At 56.0% G+C, this 13191-nt stretch overlaps 1 protein-coding gene across 1 annotated transcript in view; it reads left to right on the top strand.

Annotated features, from left to right (window-relative positions):
* Positions 1-7354, top strand: part of LOC127583438 (heat shock 70 kDa protein 12B-like) — a 34940-nt gene extending 27586 nt beyond the window's left edge. The window contains exons 11-13 of the mRNA XM_052039457.1: positions 312-570; positions 3485-3588; positions 6617-7354. Coding sequence (XP_051895417.1) covers positions 312-570; positions 3485-3588; positions 6617-7308 — 1055 coding nt within the window. The 3' untranslated portion in view covers positions 7309-7354. The remainder of the gene's footprint in view (positions 1-311; positions 571-3484; positions 3589-6616) is intronic.
* The last annotated feature ends 5837 nt before the right edge of the window (positions 7355-13191 follow it).

The raw sequence follows: 13191 nt of genomic DNA, 5'->3' as shown, positions 1-13191 counted from the left end.
AGAGTTACGGGGAGAAGACAGAAGAATGAGATTGAATCAAAAATATAATCAGCCATGATTGAAGGGCCGAGCAGACTCGATGGGCTGAATGGCCTGATTCTGCTCCTATAAAGCTGTGACACTTTACCCTGTATTCTATTGTTGTTTTTACCCAGTACTACCTCGATGCACTGTATAATGAATTGACCTGTACGATCGGTGTGCAAGACCAGTTTGCACACCGATCGTACAGGTCAATTCATTATACAGCTTGGTACAAGTGACAATAATAAACCGATCCCGCGTGTAACAGTGTGCGGCCTCCCCCTCAGGTGGCCCGTACGGAGCGGTGGGCGTGGACCTGGCCTTCGAGGAGTTGCTGTGTCAGATCTTTGGCCACGACTTCATCAGGTGCTTCAAGGTGAAGCGGCCGGCCGCCTGGGTGGACCTGATGATCGCCTTCGAGGCGCGGAAGCGGACGGTCTCGCCCAAACGCACCAACCCCCTCAACATCTCGTTGCCCTTCTCCTTCATTGACTTCTACAGGAAGCAGAAGGGCAAGAGCGTGGAAGCCGCGCTGAAGAAGAGCAGGTAACGAGGCCGCTGCCCGCTCCCCTCCCCAGCCACCCAGGAGGGGCAGCGCTGAGGGAACGCCGCACCCCAGGGCAACCCAACCCAGGGGACCCCTGTCAAAGGTGGCCGGCCTCAGAACCCCGGAAACGGGGAGTGGGAGGAAGGGTCTCACAGGGAGCCCTGGAAATGGTGGGGGGTCAGGTTCTCCACCAGGGACCCCCGGGACAGGGGAGCGTCCCCGCCAGGGACCCCTGTGACAGGGGAGCGTCCCCGTCAGGGTCTTGCACAAGAACGTTGGAAACAGGAGTCACCACAACTGGTCACCACACCATGGGAAGGGTGTAGTTGTGCTGGAGAGAGCGCAGACGAGACTCACCAGGGTGTTGCCTGGATTGGAGGACTTTAGCTCTGGGGAGAGATTGGATAGGCTGGTGTAAAAGATAACTGGGAGTGCAAGGGTTAATAGCTGGCAATGTAATGGTTAATGGTGTGCACCTAGTCTTCCCACGGTGTGATAATGCCTCAACCATGGGGTGACTATAGTTACGGCTGTAAAAAAAAGTCCAGGTGCGGGTGAGAAGGAAAGTTTTCTTTAGACATATTTTGTTTTGCTAAAAGCTTTCTGTAAGCAACTGCCTCAGTGAGTGCAACTTCCCACAGAGCTTTCTCACGAAGAGGGTATAAAGGTAGGGACTCTGACCACAGATCTCCCAGTGGGGATCAGTACAGAGCTCGGGTTACACTGTTTACTCTTTCTCTGTATCCCTCACTCCCGCTAGCGTTAAACCAATAAAGCATTAACCCTATGTTCTCTGGTTCTGCTGTTGTTTGATTCATCACAGTGGGGGTCGACTTTCACACTAGGCTTCTTTTCTCTGGAGTGAAGGATGCTGAGGGGTGACCTGATGGAGGTGTATCAGATTATGAGGGGCAGAGATAGGCTAGATAGTCAGAATTTTTTTTTCCCCATGGTGGGGGGGGGGATCAAAAACAAGAGGGCTTGGGTTTAAGGTGAGAGGAAGGAGGTTTAAAGGGGATCTGAGGGGTAAGTTTTCACACAGGGAGGGGTTGATATCTGGAACGTGCTGCCAGAGGAGGCGTTGGAATCAGGTACAATCACTACGTGTGGGAGGCATTTAGACAGACACTTACATAGACAAGGTGGGGAAAGATACGGTCCTAATGCAGGCAGATGGGCTGAGTGTGGATGGGCAAGGGTTGTCATGCATATGGTGGGCCGAAGGGCCTGTTTCTGTGCTGTACGGACGGGCTATTCCTCTCTCGACCCTGCTTCATCACTGGAAGAGGTCACGGCTGATCCTTTCCCTCGGGTCTACTTCCCTGCACTATCCCCAGACCCCTCCATTCCCACCGTCTCCAGAACTCTGTCGATTTGTGTTCTGGATGAACTCGGTGACAGAGCCTCCGGGGGAGGGAATTCCACAGGTCCACACCCCCCCCCCCCCCCACCAACCGTGAAGGAGTTGTCTCAGACAGCCCACCCCTTATTCAGAGGCTATGCCCCCGGTCCTGAAGTTAAACCTCCTCCCTGCATCCAACCTGTCGAGCCCTGTCAGTGAGATCACTGCTCATTCTTCTAAACACTGGACACCTTTACTCCTGCGCTCACGTCCTGTTGCTGTGTGGGTTAACAGACCCCCTGTCCCTTTAAACATGGAGTCTTCTGTTGAACAGGGTCTCCCCATCAGGGACACATTTCCCTCGCGCCCTTCAACCTCAGTGGCAACTCATTCTCACTCTCCCGATGAACTCGTTGGCTTTGCTGGGATCATTTTTTAATACTGTTGTTTAACTTTTTTAAAAAAAAAATGAATTAAAAGTGCTGGATAATTGATAGGAATAACAGCCAATGGTCCGTAAAATCTGGCATTCCAGCACCACCGAAGTTCCTAGCATTCTGGATTCACAAGATCACGACGAAGGAGCAGAAGTAGGCCATTCGGCCCATCGAGTCTGCTCTGCTACCTCACCATGAGCTAAACTATTCCCATCTAGCCCCAATTCCCGGCCCTTTCCCCATATCCCTGATACCCTGACTAATTAGATACCTATCAATCTTCTCCTTAAACACCCCCAATGATCAGGCCTCCACAGCTGTACGTGGCAACGAATTCCATAAATCCACAACCCTCTGGCTAAAGAAATTTCTCCTCATCTCTGTTCTAAATGAGTACCCTCTAATTCTAAGACTGTGCCCCCTAGTCCTGAACTCACCCACCAAGAGAAACAATTTAGATTATCGGAGTTTTACATACCAACCCTATCTACGGCCTTCCCTATACCTGTCAGGTCCTCCCTCCGCTTCCTCCACTCCGAGGAAAACACATCCAACCTATCCAGTCTCTCCTCGTAAACGAGACGGTCCATCCCAGGCCACACCCCGGTGAACCTCCTCTGCACGCTCTCCAGCACTCTCACATCCTTCCCGTGGGGGAGACACAAGACTACAGACGCTGGAATCTGGAGCAACACACAAGATACTGGAGGAACTCAACGGGTCGGGCAGCATCTGTGGGGGGAACGTTTTTGGCTGAGACCCTGCATCAGGGTAGTTCCTTTCCCCCCAAGGATGCTGCTCGACCTGCTGGGTTTCTCCAGCGGATTGTGTGTTGCTTCCTATCGTGTGGGGACTAGAACTACTGGTTTATTAATTTGTACCAGGACCGCCCGGCTCTTGTCTCCTCTGGCTTGGCTGAGAGCGAGAGAGAGAGAAAGAGAGAGAGGGTTCTCTGCAACAGGAGCTGGGGCAAGGGGGAGGTCAGGTCTCCCGGGGAGGGTGGAGGGTGGATCTCCTGAGTCAGGGACTTGCAGTGAGGGGCAGGGTGGGCTGGAGTGCTGTGGGCTCCTCCTGTGCAGCGTGGGGTGTGAGTGGGGCACCGCTAACGTGCTGCATCTTCCCTCTGACCAGCAGCAACAATCTGGTGAAGTGGGGGTCGCAGGGGATGCTGCGGATACTGCCCGAAGCCGTGGACGAGCTGTTCCAGCCCACCATCAGACAGGTGGTACAGCACATCGGTGAGTGGGGAGGGGGTGTCCTGGGGGGGGCGGGGAGTGGGGAGGGGAGGGGAGGGCGGCCCCCGGGACATCTCGTCCACAGTCTTATGCCCAGTGTTCCCTGCTCTGTAAGAGGGGCAGCGCACTGTGTGGGGGGGGTGGGGTGGGGTTGGGGGGGCTGGGGGATGTGCTGGGGATATAGAGGCACAGGGTCACACAGCACGGAGACAGGCCCTTCGGCCCAACTTGTCCATGCTGACCAAGTTGCTGACCTGAGCTAGTCCCACGTGCCTGCTTTTGCCTTACATCCCTCGAACCTTTCCTCTCAGTGTAACCGTCCAAATGCCTTTTAAATGATGTAACTGTAACCCCCCCCCCCCCCCCACCGCTTCCTCTGGCAGCTCGTTCCACATACCCACCACCCTCTGTGTGGAAAACAGGTCCCTTTTAAATCTCTCCCCTCTCACCTTAAACCTGTGCCCTCTAGTTTGAGACTCCCCTACCCTGGAAAAAAACACCACCCACCTATCTGTGCCCCTCATGATTTTATCAGCCCTCAGCCTCCTTCACTCCAGGGAAAACAGTCCCAGCCTGTCCGGCCTCTCCTCATAGCCCGAGCCCTCCAGTCCCGGTAACATCCCCGTGAGTCTTTTACATAGAATGTAACAGCACAGTACAGGCCCTTCGGCCCACAACGTTGTGCCGACATTTTATCCTGCTCTAAGATCGATCGAACCCTTCCCTCCCACATAGCCCTCCATTTCTCTATCATTCATGTGTCTATCTAAGAGGCTCTTAAATGTCCCGAATGTATCTGCCCCCACAACCTCTGCCGGCAGTGCGTTCCACACACCCACCACTCTCTGTGTAAAAAACCTACCCCTGACATCCCCCTTATACCTTCCTCCAATCACCTTAAAATTATGTCCCCTCGTGTTAGCCATAACGTGTTGGGGTTTTCCTTCACCTTTCACCTCTCCTGTAGCTGGGCGACCAGAACCGCGCACAAAACTCCACACATGGTCACACCAACAACTTGTACAGCTGTAACATGGCGTTACAACCCCTGTACTCAGTGCCCTGACCGATGAAGGCCAGCGTGCCGAACACCTTCTTCACCCCCCCCCCCCCCCCCCCCCCCCCCCGTAGCCCAAGGTCTCTCTGTTCTACAACACTCCCCAGGGCTCCACCGTGCAAGTCCTGCCCTGGTTTAACTGACCAAAGGGCATCACCTCGCACTTGTCCGAGTTAAATCCCATCTGCCATCCCTCAGCCCTCTTCCCAGTTCGTCTAGATCCCCCTGTAATCTCAGACAGCCCTCTTCACTGCTCACTACACCAGCAAATTTGGTGTCATCTGCAAACTTATTAACCACGTTAACAAGATTGTCACCTAAATCGTTAACGTACAAACAAACAAACTGAGGACCCATCCCTGCAGCGCACCTCTGCTCTCAGGCCTTCAGTCTGAATAACAACCCCCCACTCCCACCCTCTGTCTCCTGCCGCCAAGCCAATTATGTGTGCTGTTCACTCCTCACTCTGACTGCCTGTGATCTAACCTTCCACACCAGCCTACCATACGGCACCTCGTGTACACGGACTTCAACGAGGCCTTTGACGATGTCGACTGCCCTGCCCTTGTAAATCCTCTCGGTCAACCCTTCAAAATCTCAGTCAAATTTGTGACACACGATTTCCCCGCGCAAAGCCCTGCCGACCGTCCCGAATCACTGCCTGGTTTCCAACGCTGGTAGATCCTGTCCCTCAGAATCCCCTCCAGTAAGGTTCACACCACTGATGTTAGATGGGGGTGGTGTGCGGGGATATGGGGGGAGCGATGTGGGAATGGGGAGGTGAGGGGAGGTGGTGGGGGATATATGGGAGAAGCCCAGGCCTTGGCCAATGCTCACTAAATTTTGTATCTCCTCCCCTCTCTCCCCCTCCCCTCTCTCCTCTCTCCCCCTCCCCTCTCTCCCCCTCCCCTCTCTCCTCTCTCCCCCTCCCCTCCCCCTCTCTCCCCCTCCCCTCTCTCCCCCCCTCTCTCCCCCCCTCTCTCCCCCCCTCTCTCCCCCCCTCTCTCCCCCCCTCTCTCCCCCCTCTCTCTCCCCCCCTCTCTCCCCCTCTCTCTCCCCCCCTCTCTCCCCCCCTCTCTCCCCCCCTCTCTCCCCCTCCTCTCTCCCCCTCTCTCCCCCTCTCTCCCCCCTCTCCCCCCTCTCTCCCCCCTCTCTCCCCCTCCCCTCTCCCCCTCCCTCCCCCCCTCCCTCCCCCCCTCTCTCCCCCCCTCTCTCCCCCCCTCTCTCCCCCCCTCTCTCCCCCCCTCTCTCCCCCTCTCTCTCCCCCCCTCTCTCCCCCCCTCTCTCCCCCCTCTCTCCCCCCTCTCTCCCCCCTCGCTCCCCCCCTCTCTCCCCCCCTCTCTCCCCCCCTCTCTCCCCCCCTCTCTCCCCCCCTCTCTCCCCCCTCTCTCCCCCCTCTCTCCTCCCCTCTCCCCCCCTCTCTCCCCTCTCCCCCTCCCTCCCCTCTCCCCTCTCCCCTCTCCCCTCTCCCCTCTCCCCTCTCCCCTCCCTCCCCTCCCTCCCCTCCCTCCCCTCTCTCCCCTCCCTCCCCTCTCCTCTCTCCCCCTCCCCTCCCCCTCTCTCCCCCTCCCCTCTCTCCCCCCCTCTCTCCCCCCTCTCTCCCTCGCCTCTCTCCCCCCTCTCTCCCCCTCCCCCTCTCCCCCTCTCCCCCCCTCTCTCCCCCCCTCTCTCCCCCCCTCTCTCCCCCCCTCTCTCTCCCCCCCTCTCTCTCCCCCCCTCTCTCTCCCCCCCTCTCTCTCCCCCCCTCTCTCTCCCCCCCTCTCTCTCCCCCCCTCTCTCTCCCCCCTCTCTCTCCCCCCCTCTCTCTCCCCCCCTCTCTCTCCCCCCCTCTCTCTCCCCCCCTCTCTCTCCCCCCCTCTCTCTCCCCCCCCTCTCTCCCCTCCCTCCTCTCTCTCCCCTCTCCCCTCTCCCCTCCCTCCCCTCCCTCCCCTCCCTCCCCTCCCTCTCCTCTCTCCCCTCTCTCCTCCCCCCCAGATGCCCTGCTGCACCGGCCCGAGGTGGCGGGGGTACGCTTCCTATTCCTGGTGGGGGGCTTTGCCGAGTCGCCGGTGCTACAGCGGGCGGTGCAGCAGGCGGTGGGTGGCGGGTGCCGCCTGGTACTGCCACACGGCCTGGGCCTCAGCACGCTGCGGGGCGCCGTGCTGTTCGGCCTGGAGCCGGGCGTGGTGCGGCTGCGGCGCTCACCGCTCACCTACGGCCTGGCCGTGCTGCGGCGCTTCGAGGACGGCCGGCACCCGGCGGACAAGCTGCTGGAGCAGGACGGCGCCCGCTGGTGTGCCGACGTCTTCGACCGGCTGGTGCAGGCCCAGCAGCCGCTGGCGCCCGGCGAGGTGGTGCAGCGGCGCTACACGCCTGCCCGGCCCGGACAGCGCTCTGCCCGCATCAGCCTCTACTGCACGCCCAGGCCTGACGTCCACTTCATCAGCGAGCCAGGGGTCCGGCGCTGCGGCAGCCTGAGCCTGGAGCTGGGCCCGGGGCCCGGGGATGGAGGTGGGCCCGGTGTCGGGGGTGGGGATGGGCCCGAGCTGAACCCCGGGCTGGGAGTCGGGCGACACCGGGAGATCCGCGCCAGCCTGCAGTTTGGCGACACTGAGATCCGGGTGTCGGCCCTCGACACCCTCACCGGCACCGAGGTCCGGGCCGCGCTCGACTGGCTGTCAGACTGACCCAACCCCCCCTCCGGACACTGACACCCATGGACTCTCCCTCTCTCCCACCCTTCTCGCCCCTACCCCCACCTTATCTTTCTCCCCCCATCCTGCCTCCCACCCTTACCCCTCCCACCCTCCCTCTTCCTCACCCACCCTCCCTTCACCCCCCCCCACCCCTCCCACCATCTCTCTACCCCACAAGCCTTTCCTTCACCACCCACCCTCCCTCCTCCCTCCCCTTCACCCATCAACCCCTCCCCACAGCTCACAGACACCCTCCCACCTACTGAATACTCTCTCCTCCCCACCTCCCTCCCCTTCCTCCCTCACTCCAATCCCCCCACCCACAGCCCGACGGACACACTCCCCCCACCCACTGAATCCCCTCCCACAGCCCACAGACACTCCCCCCCATCACCGACTCCCCCCACCCACTGAATCCCCTCCCACAGCCCACGGACACTCCCCCCCATCACCGACTCCCCCCACCCACTGAATCCCCTCCCACAGCCCACAGACACTCCCACCACCCCCCCCATCACCGACTCTCCCCACCCACTGAATCCCCTCCCACAGCCCACAGACACGCTCCCCCGTCACTGACTCTCCCCCCACCACCAAATCCCCTCCCTCGTCTCCTGCATCCTGTGGGAGGGTGACCCCTCCCCACCACCCCCAGCCATTTCCACATTGACTGTTGTGCCTGAGCTGACCAGGTGGTCTCAGCCCTGCCGCCACCCCCCAGACCCCCTACCCCACCCCCATGTCCTCACTGTACACGCCCAGAGTACAGCCACCCATATGGCATTGAGGTACCCACTCTGCCCAAGTCATCAGTCAGTGTCCAACACTCAGAAGCATTGGCTTGTGCCCCCATCCTGGTCTGAGCACAACGTGACCCAAAAACTGAACCAGAACACCCAGCAACTTGCACAAGCTGCCCTGGTCTTCCGGGGGGCTCTCGCGCTTGATTTGGAACCGACTCTTAGGTCAACGCCCTCTGGGATTCGAGCCTCCCCGTGGCCCCATTGTTAACCTGTCCTATAACTCACTATTTAAATTTTCTATGTAATTTTCTAACACTAAAACATAAATAAACATTTTTATGTAACATACCATTGGTGCTGTGGTTATTTAAAGTTGAAATTGGCCTTTGTATTTTAAAGGCATAGATAGAGCAGATGTATCATCCATTCAATATCAAATGTCTAATGCTATGGGGCTTGCAGAAGGTGAGAGGGGGAAAGTTGGATGAACACGCCTCGTATTCTGCCGTGGAGTCTCCAACCTGATGGCCTCGACATCGATTTCTCTAACTGCCGGTAACCCCCAGCCCTTTCTGTCTTCCCTTATTCCTGTGGCTCCGTTCCCCAGCCTTGCTGACCTGCCCATCTCCTCTCCTCTCCTCTCCCCCATCCTTTATTCCGTGGTCCACTGCCGTCTCCTACTGGATTCCATCTTCCTCAGCCCTTTGCCTCTTCTACCTCTCACCTCTCTGCTTATTACATCTACCCCCCCCCCACCCACCTACCTTCCCCCTCTCACCTGGACTGGCCTATCACCTGAACTCACCTCTCACCTGCCTGCGTGTGCTCCTCCACCCCCCCCCCCCCCACCTTCTTGTTCCTGCTTTATTTACACAGAGTGGTGGGTGCCTGGAATACGCTGCCTGGGGTGGGGGTGGAGGCAGATACGATGGAGGGTTTAAGAGGCTCTTAGACAGGCACATGGATGTGCAGGGGCTGGAGGGAGAGGGACGCTGTGTTGTCAGAAAGCATTAGTTTAATTAGGCTTTTAATTAGTTCAGCACAACATTGTGGGCCAAAGGGCCTGTCCTGTGCTGTATTATGTTGTATTTTTACCCCCCAGGGATGTCAGTGGGAGAACATTTAGAGGTGCTCAGAACTCTACGTTTTATGGTGGTTGTGGAGAACGACAAGGATGAACCAGAAACAAAGGTCCTGAATTGGGGTGAAGGCTGATGTTACTGTACCTTGGGAGCTGCCAGAAGTGGATTGGGAGCAGTTACTTGCAGGTAGGTCCACACTGGCAGCTAGAGGTTGTTCGGAAGTGAAGTAGTGAGAGTTCAGGGCCAACGTGTTCCTGTAAGGCTGAAAGAGATGGACAGCAGGTCCGTGAACCCTGGATGTCACGGGATGGATGGAGACACGAGAACGGTAGCTTATGGCAGGTTAGAGTCACAGAGTTATACAGCAGTTATAGTTACAGTTATACAGGCCCTTCAGCCCAACTCGTCCATGCTGACCAAGTTCCCTACCTGTTCCCCAAACTATTTGCCTGCATTTGGCCCATGTCCCTCTAAACCCTTCCCAATCATGGACCGACCTGTCCGAGTGTCTTTTAAATGTCATAATTGTTCCACTTCCTCTGGCAGCTCATTCCGCACACCCATCACCCTCGGTGTGAAAACGTTGCCCCTCACATCTCTCCCCCCCCCCCACCTTAAACCTCTACCCTCCAGTTTTAGACTCCCCTACCCTGGGGAAAGGACTGTGACCATCCACCTTATCTGGACCCCTCATGATTTTATAAACCTCTATAAGGTCTCCCCTCAGCCCACTACACTCCAGAGAAAAATGTCCCAGCCCATCATGTCTCCTGATAACCCAAACCCTCCAGTCCTGGTAACATCCTTGTGAATATTTTCTCCACATTCTCGAGGTTCAAGGAACATCCCAAAGAGGTAACCAGGGAAAGAATGGGCCCCGTTAGTGGCAATCTGTGTGTGGAGCCTGGGACACAGGTGAGCAATGAATACCCAGCTGTGTTCACCAAGGAGAAGGATATTGTAGCTGGAGAATTCAGGGAGGGGGAGAAAATCGCCATAAAAAAGGAGGGGCAACACACAGGTGTTCAGTTGTGGTCTCCCTGCTGTAGGAAAGATGCCATTAAGCTGGAAAGACCACAGAGGAGGTTTACGAGGATGTTGCCGGGACTTGAGGGGCTGAGTTATGGAGAGAGGTTGGGACTTTTCTCGTTGGAGCGTTGGAGACTGAGGGGGCGATCTAATAGAGGTGTGTAAAATCACGAGGGGCATAGATAGGGTGAATGCACTCAGTCTTGTCCCCAGGGTTGGGGAATCAAGAACTAGAGGGCACAGGTTTAAGATAAGATATCTTTATTAGTCACATGTACATCGAAACACACAGTGAAATGCATCTTTTGCGTAGAGTGTTCTGGGGGCAGCCCGCAAGTGTCGCCGCACTTCCGGCGATTTAACAGGAACCTAAGGGGCAACCTTTTCACCCAGAGGGTGATCCGTATATGGAACGAGCTGCCAGAAGAAGTGGGTGAGGCAGGTACATTAACAATATTTAAAAGACACTTGGACAGATCCATGGACAGGAAAGGTTTAAAGGGATATGGGCCAAACATGGGCAAATGCGACTAGCTTAGATGGGAATCTTGCTCAGTATGAACCAGTTGGGCTGAAGGGCCTGTTTCTGCGCTGTATGACTATATGAGTCTATCTATGCTGGAGGAACTCAGTGAGTCAGGCAGCACCTGTGGAGTCCAGATGAAGGGTCTCGACCCAAAGCATTGTCTGTCCATTTCCCTCCACAGATGCTGCCCGACCCCTGGGTTCCTCTAGCAGTTTGTTCTCCAGATTCCAGCATCTACAGTCCCCTGTTCTTCATAAAAAGGAGGAGCTGTTTAATGTCATGGTGGGCACAACGTTGGATAATCCATAGGGCCTGAGGGAATGTGTCCCGGACTGCTGTGGGAGATTAGTGAGGGTCTAACAAATGTTAGAACCTCCAGCCACTGGTGATGTGTCAGGTGACTGGAGGATGTTTAATGAGGTCCTTTATTCAAGGGCAGCAGGGATAAGCCAGATATTCACAGGCCTGTGAGTCTAACGTCGGCAGGACGGAACTTATTGAAATAAATTCTGAGGGACAGGATTCATCCGCACTTGGAAAGGCACAGATTTGTTAAAGGGGAAATCCTGTCTGACAGACTGAATTATTTGAGGGGGTGATGAGGTGCGTTAGTAATTACATGGACTTTGGCAAGGTCCTACAGAGAAGGTTCCTCGAAAAAATCAGAGCCCGTGGGATCCAAGGCAAATTGAATCCAAACCTGGCCTGGTATAGGAAGCAGAGGGTGTGGTGGTTATGGAACATGGAACAGTACAGCACAGTACAGGCCCTTCAGCCCACCATGTTGTGCCGACCTATATAAACCTCCTCCATGATCAATCTAACCCTTCCCTCCTACACAGCCCATAACCCTCCATTTTTCTTACATCCATGTGCCTATCTAAGAGTCTTTTAAATGTCCCTGTTGTAACAGCCTCTACCACCACCCCCCGGCAGTGCGTTCCAGGCACCCACCACTCTCTGTGTAAAAAAACCTACCTCTGACATCTCTCCTGAACATTCCTCCTCTAAACTTAAATGGCTGTCCTCTGGTATTGGCCATTGCTGCCCTGGGGAAAAGGTGCTGGCTGTCCACTCTATCTACGCCCTCATAATCTATACACCTCTCATCCTGCGTCGTTGGTTTTGCCACTGGAAGCCTGTGACCAGTGGTGTACCACAGGGATCGGTGCTGGGATCCTTACTGTACCTTAACAACCTGGAAGTGAATGCGGGAGGTAAGATGCAGCTGTTGTGGGTAATGAGGTTAGTCGTAGGCTTCTGGATGACGTCATTCAGTTGGTAGGGAAATGGCCGATGGAGTTTCATCCTGATAAATGTGAGGTGATGCATTTTGGAAGAACTAATAAGGTTAACAATGAACTTTAGAGATACCAGAGACTGCAGACGCTGGAATCTGGAGCAACACACAAAATGTGGGAAGAACTCAGCAGGTCAGGCAGCGTCTGTGGAGGGAAATGAACCATCGACACTTCGGGTGGAGACCCTTCTGGACTGGGAGCCCCAGGCAGTGTTGAGCAACAGAGGCATCTGGGTGCACAGGTCCAAGGATCCCCGAAGGAAACAGCACTGATGGAGGTGGTGGAGAGAGCGTATGGGATGCCGGGCTTCATTAGCTGGGGAGGTTAGGATGCATCTACGTGAACATAGCTAAGGCCACAGCTGAGGTTCTGTCTGCAGCTCTGGTCATCACTGTACAGGAAGGATGTGGTTTGCACTGGAGAGGGTACAGAGGAGACTTGCCAGGATGTTGCCTGGGGTGGAGGGTTTTCAGTTATGAGGAGAGGGCTGGGATTTTTTCCCAGGAATGGTGGAGACTGAGTGGGGACCCTGTGGAGGTGCACAAAGTTACGATGGATGTAACCGGTGCAGAAACTTTTCTCCTCGGCAAAGATGTCTATAACCAGAGGTCAGAGGTCTAAGCCATGGGTTAGAGGTTTAGATGGGACTTGAAGAAGAATAGTTTGAACCAGAGGGTGGTTGAACCCTAGAATTCACTGCCCGAGGGTTACTCACTGAACCCGAACCCTTACCCATTTGGCCACCACTTCACATTCCAGCAGGACCTCAGCTCCCAGACTCGAGCCGGTCACCAGCTGATGACCTGGTGAGGGGAGAGTGCTGATCAAAACAACACCCCAGTGGTTTGAGCCACCACCCACACGATGGTGGTTGTGGTTACTGGAGGTTAATCATCCCAGCCCCATGACACCTCCACAGTGGTTCCTCAGGGCAGTGTCCTGGGACCAACCATCCTCAGCTGCTTCACCGATAACCCTCCTTCCATCATAGGGTCAGAAGTGGGGATGGTCACTGATGATCACACAACCCTCCCCACCATTGAGGACATCTTCAAGAGGCAGTGCCTCAGGAAGGCAGCATCCATCACTAAGGACCCTCACCATTCAGGACATGCCCTCTTCTCATTACTACCATCGGTGAGTAGGTACAGGAGCCTGAAGACCCACACTGAGCGATTCAGGAACAGCTTCTT

Source organism: Pristis pectinata, chromosome 2 (assembly GCF_009764475.1).
Source record: "Pristis pectinata isolate sPriPec2 chromosome 2, sPriPec2.1.pri, whole genome shotgun sequence".
In the NCBI taxonomy this organism is placed as follows: Eukaryota; Metazoa; Chordata; class Chondrichthyes; order Rhinopristiformes; family Pristidae; genus Pristis; species Pristis pectinata.
The sequence above is the reverse complement of the archived record's forward strand: the minus strand, read 5'-3'. Positions and strand labels throughout refer to the sequence as shown.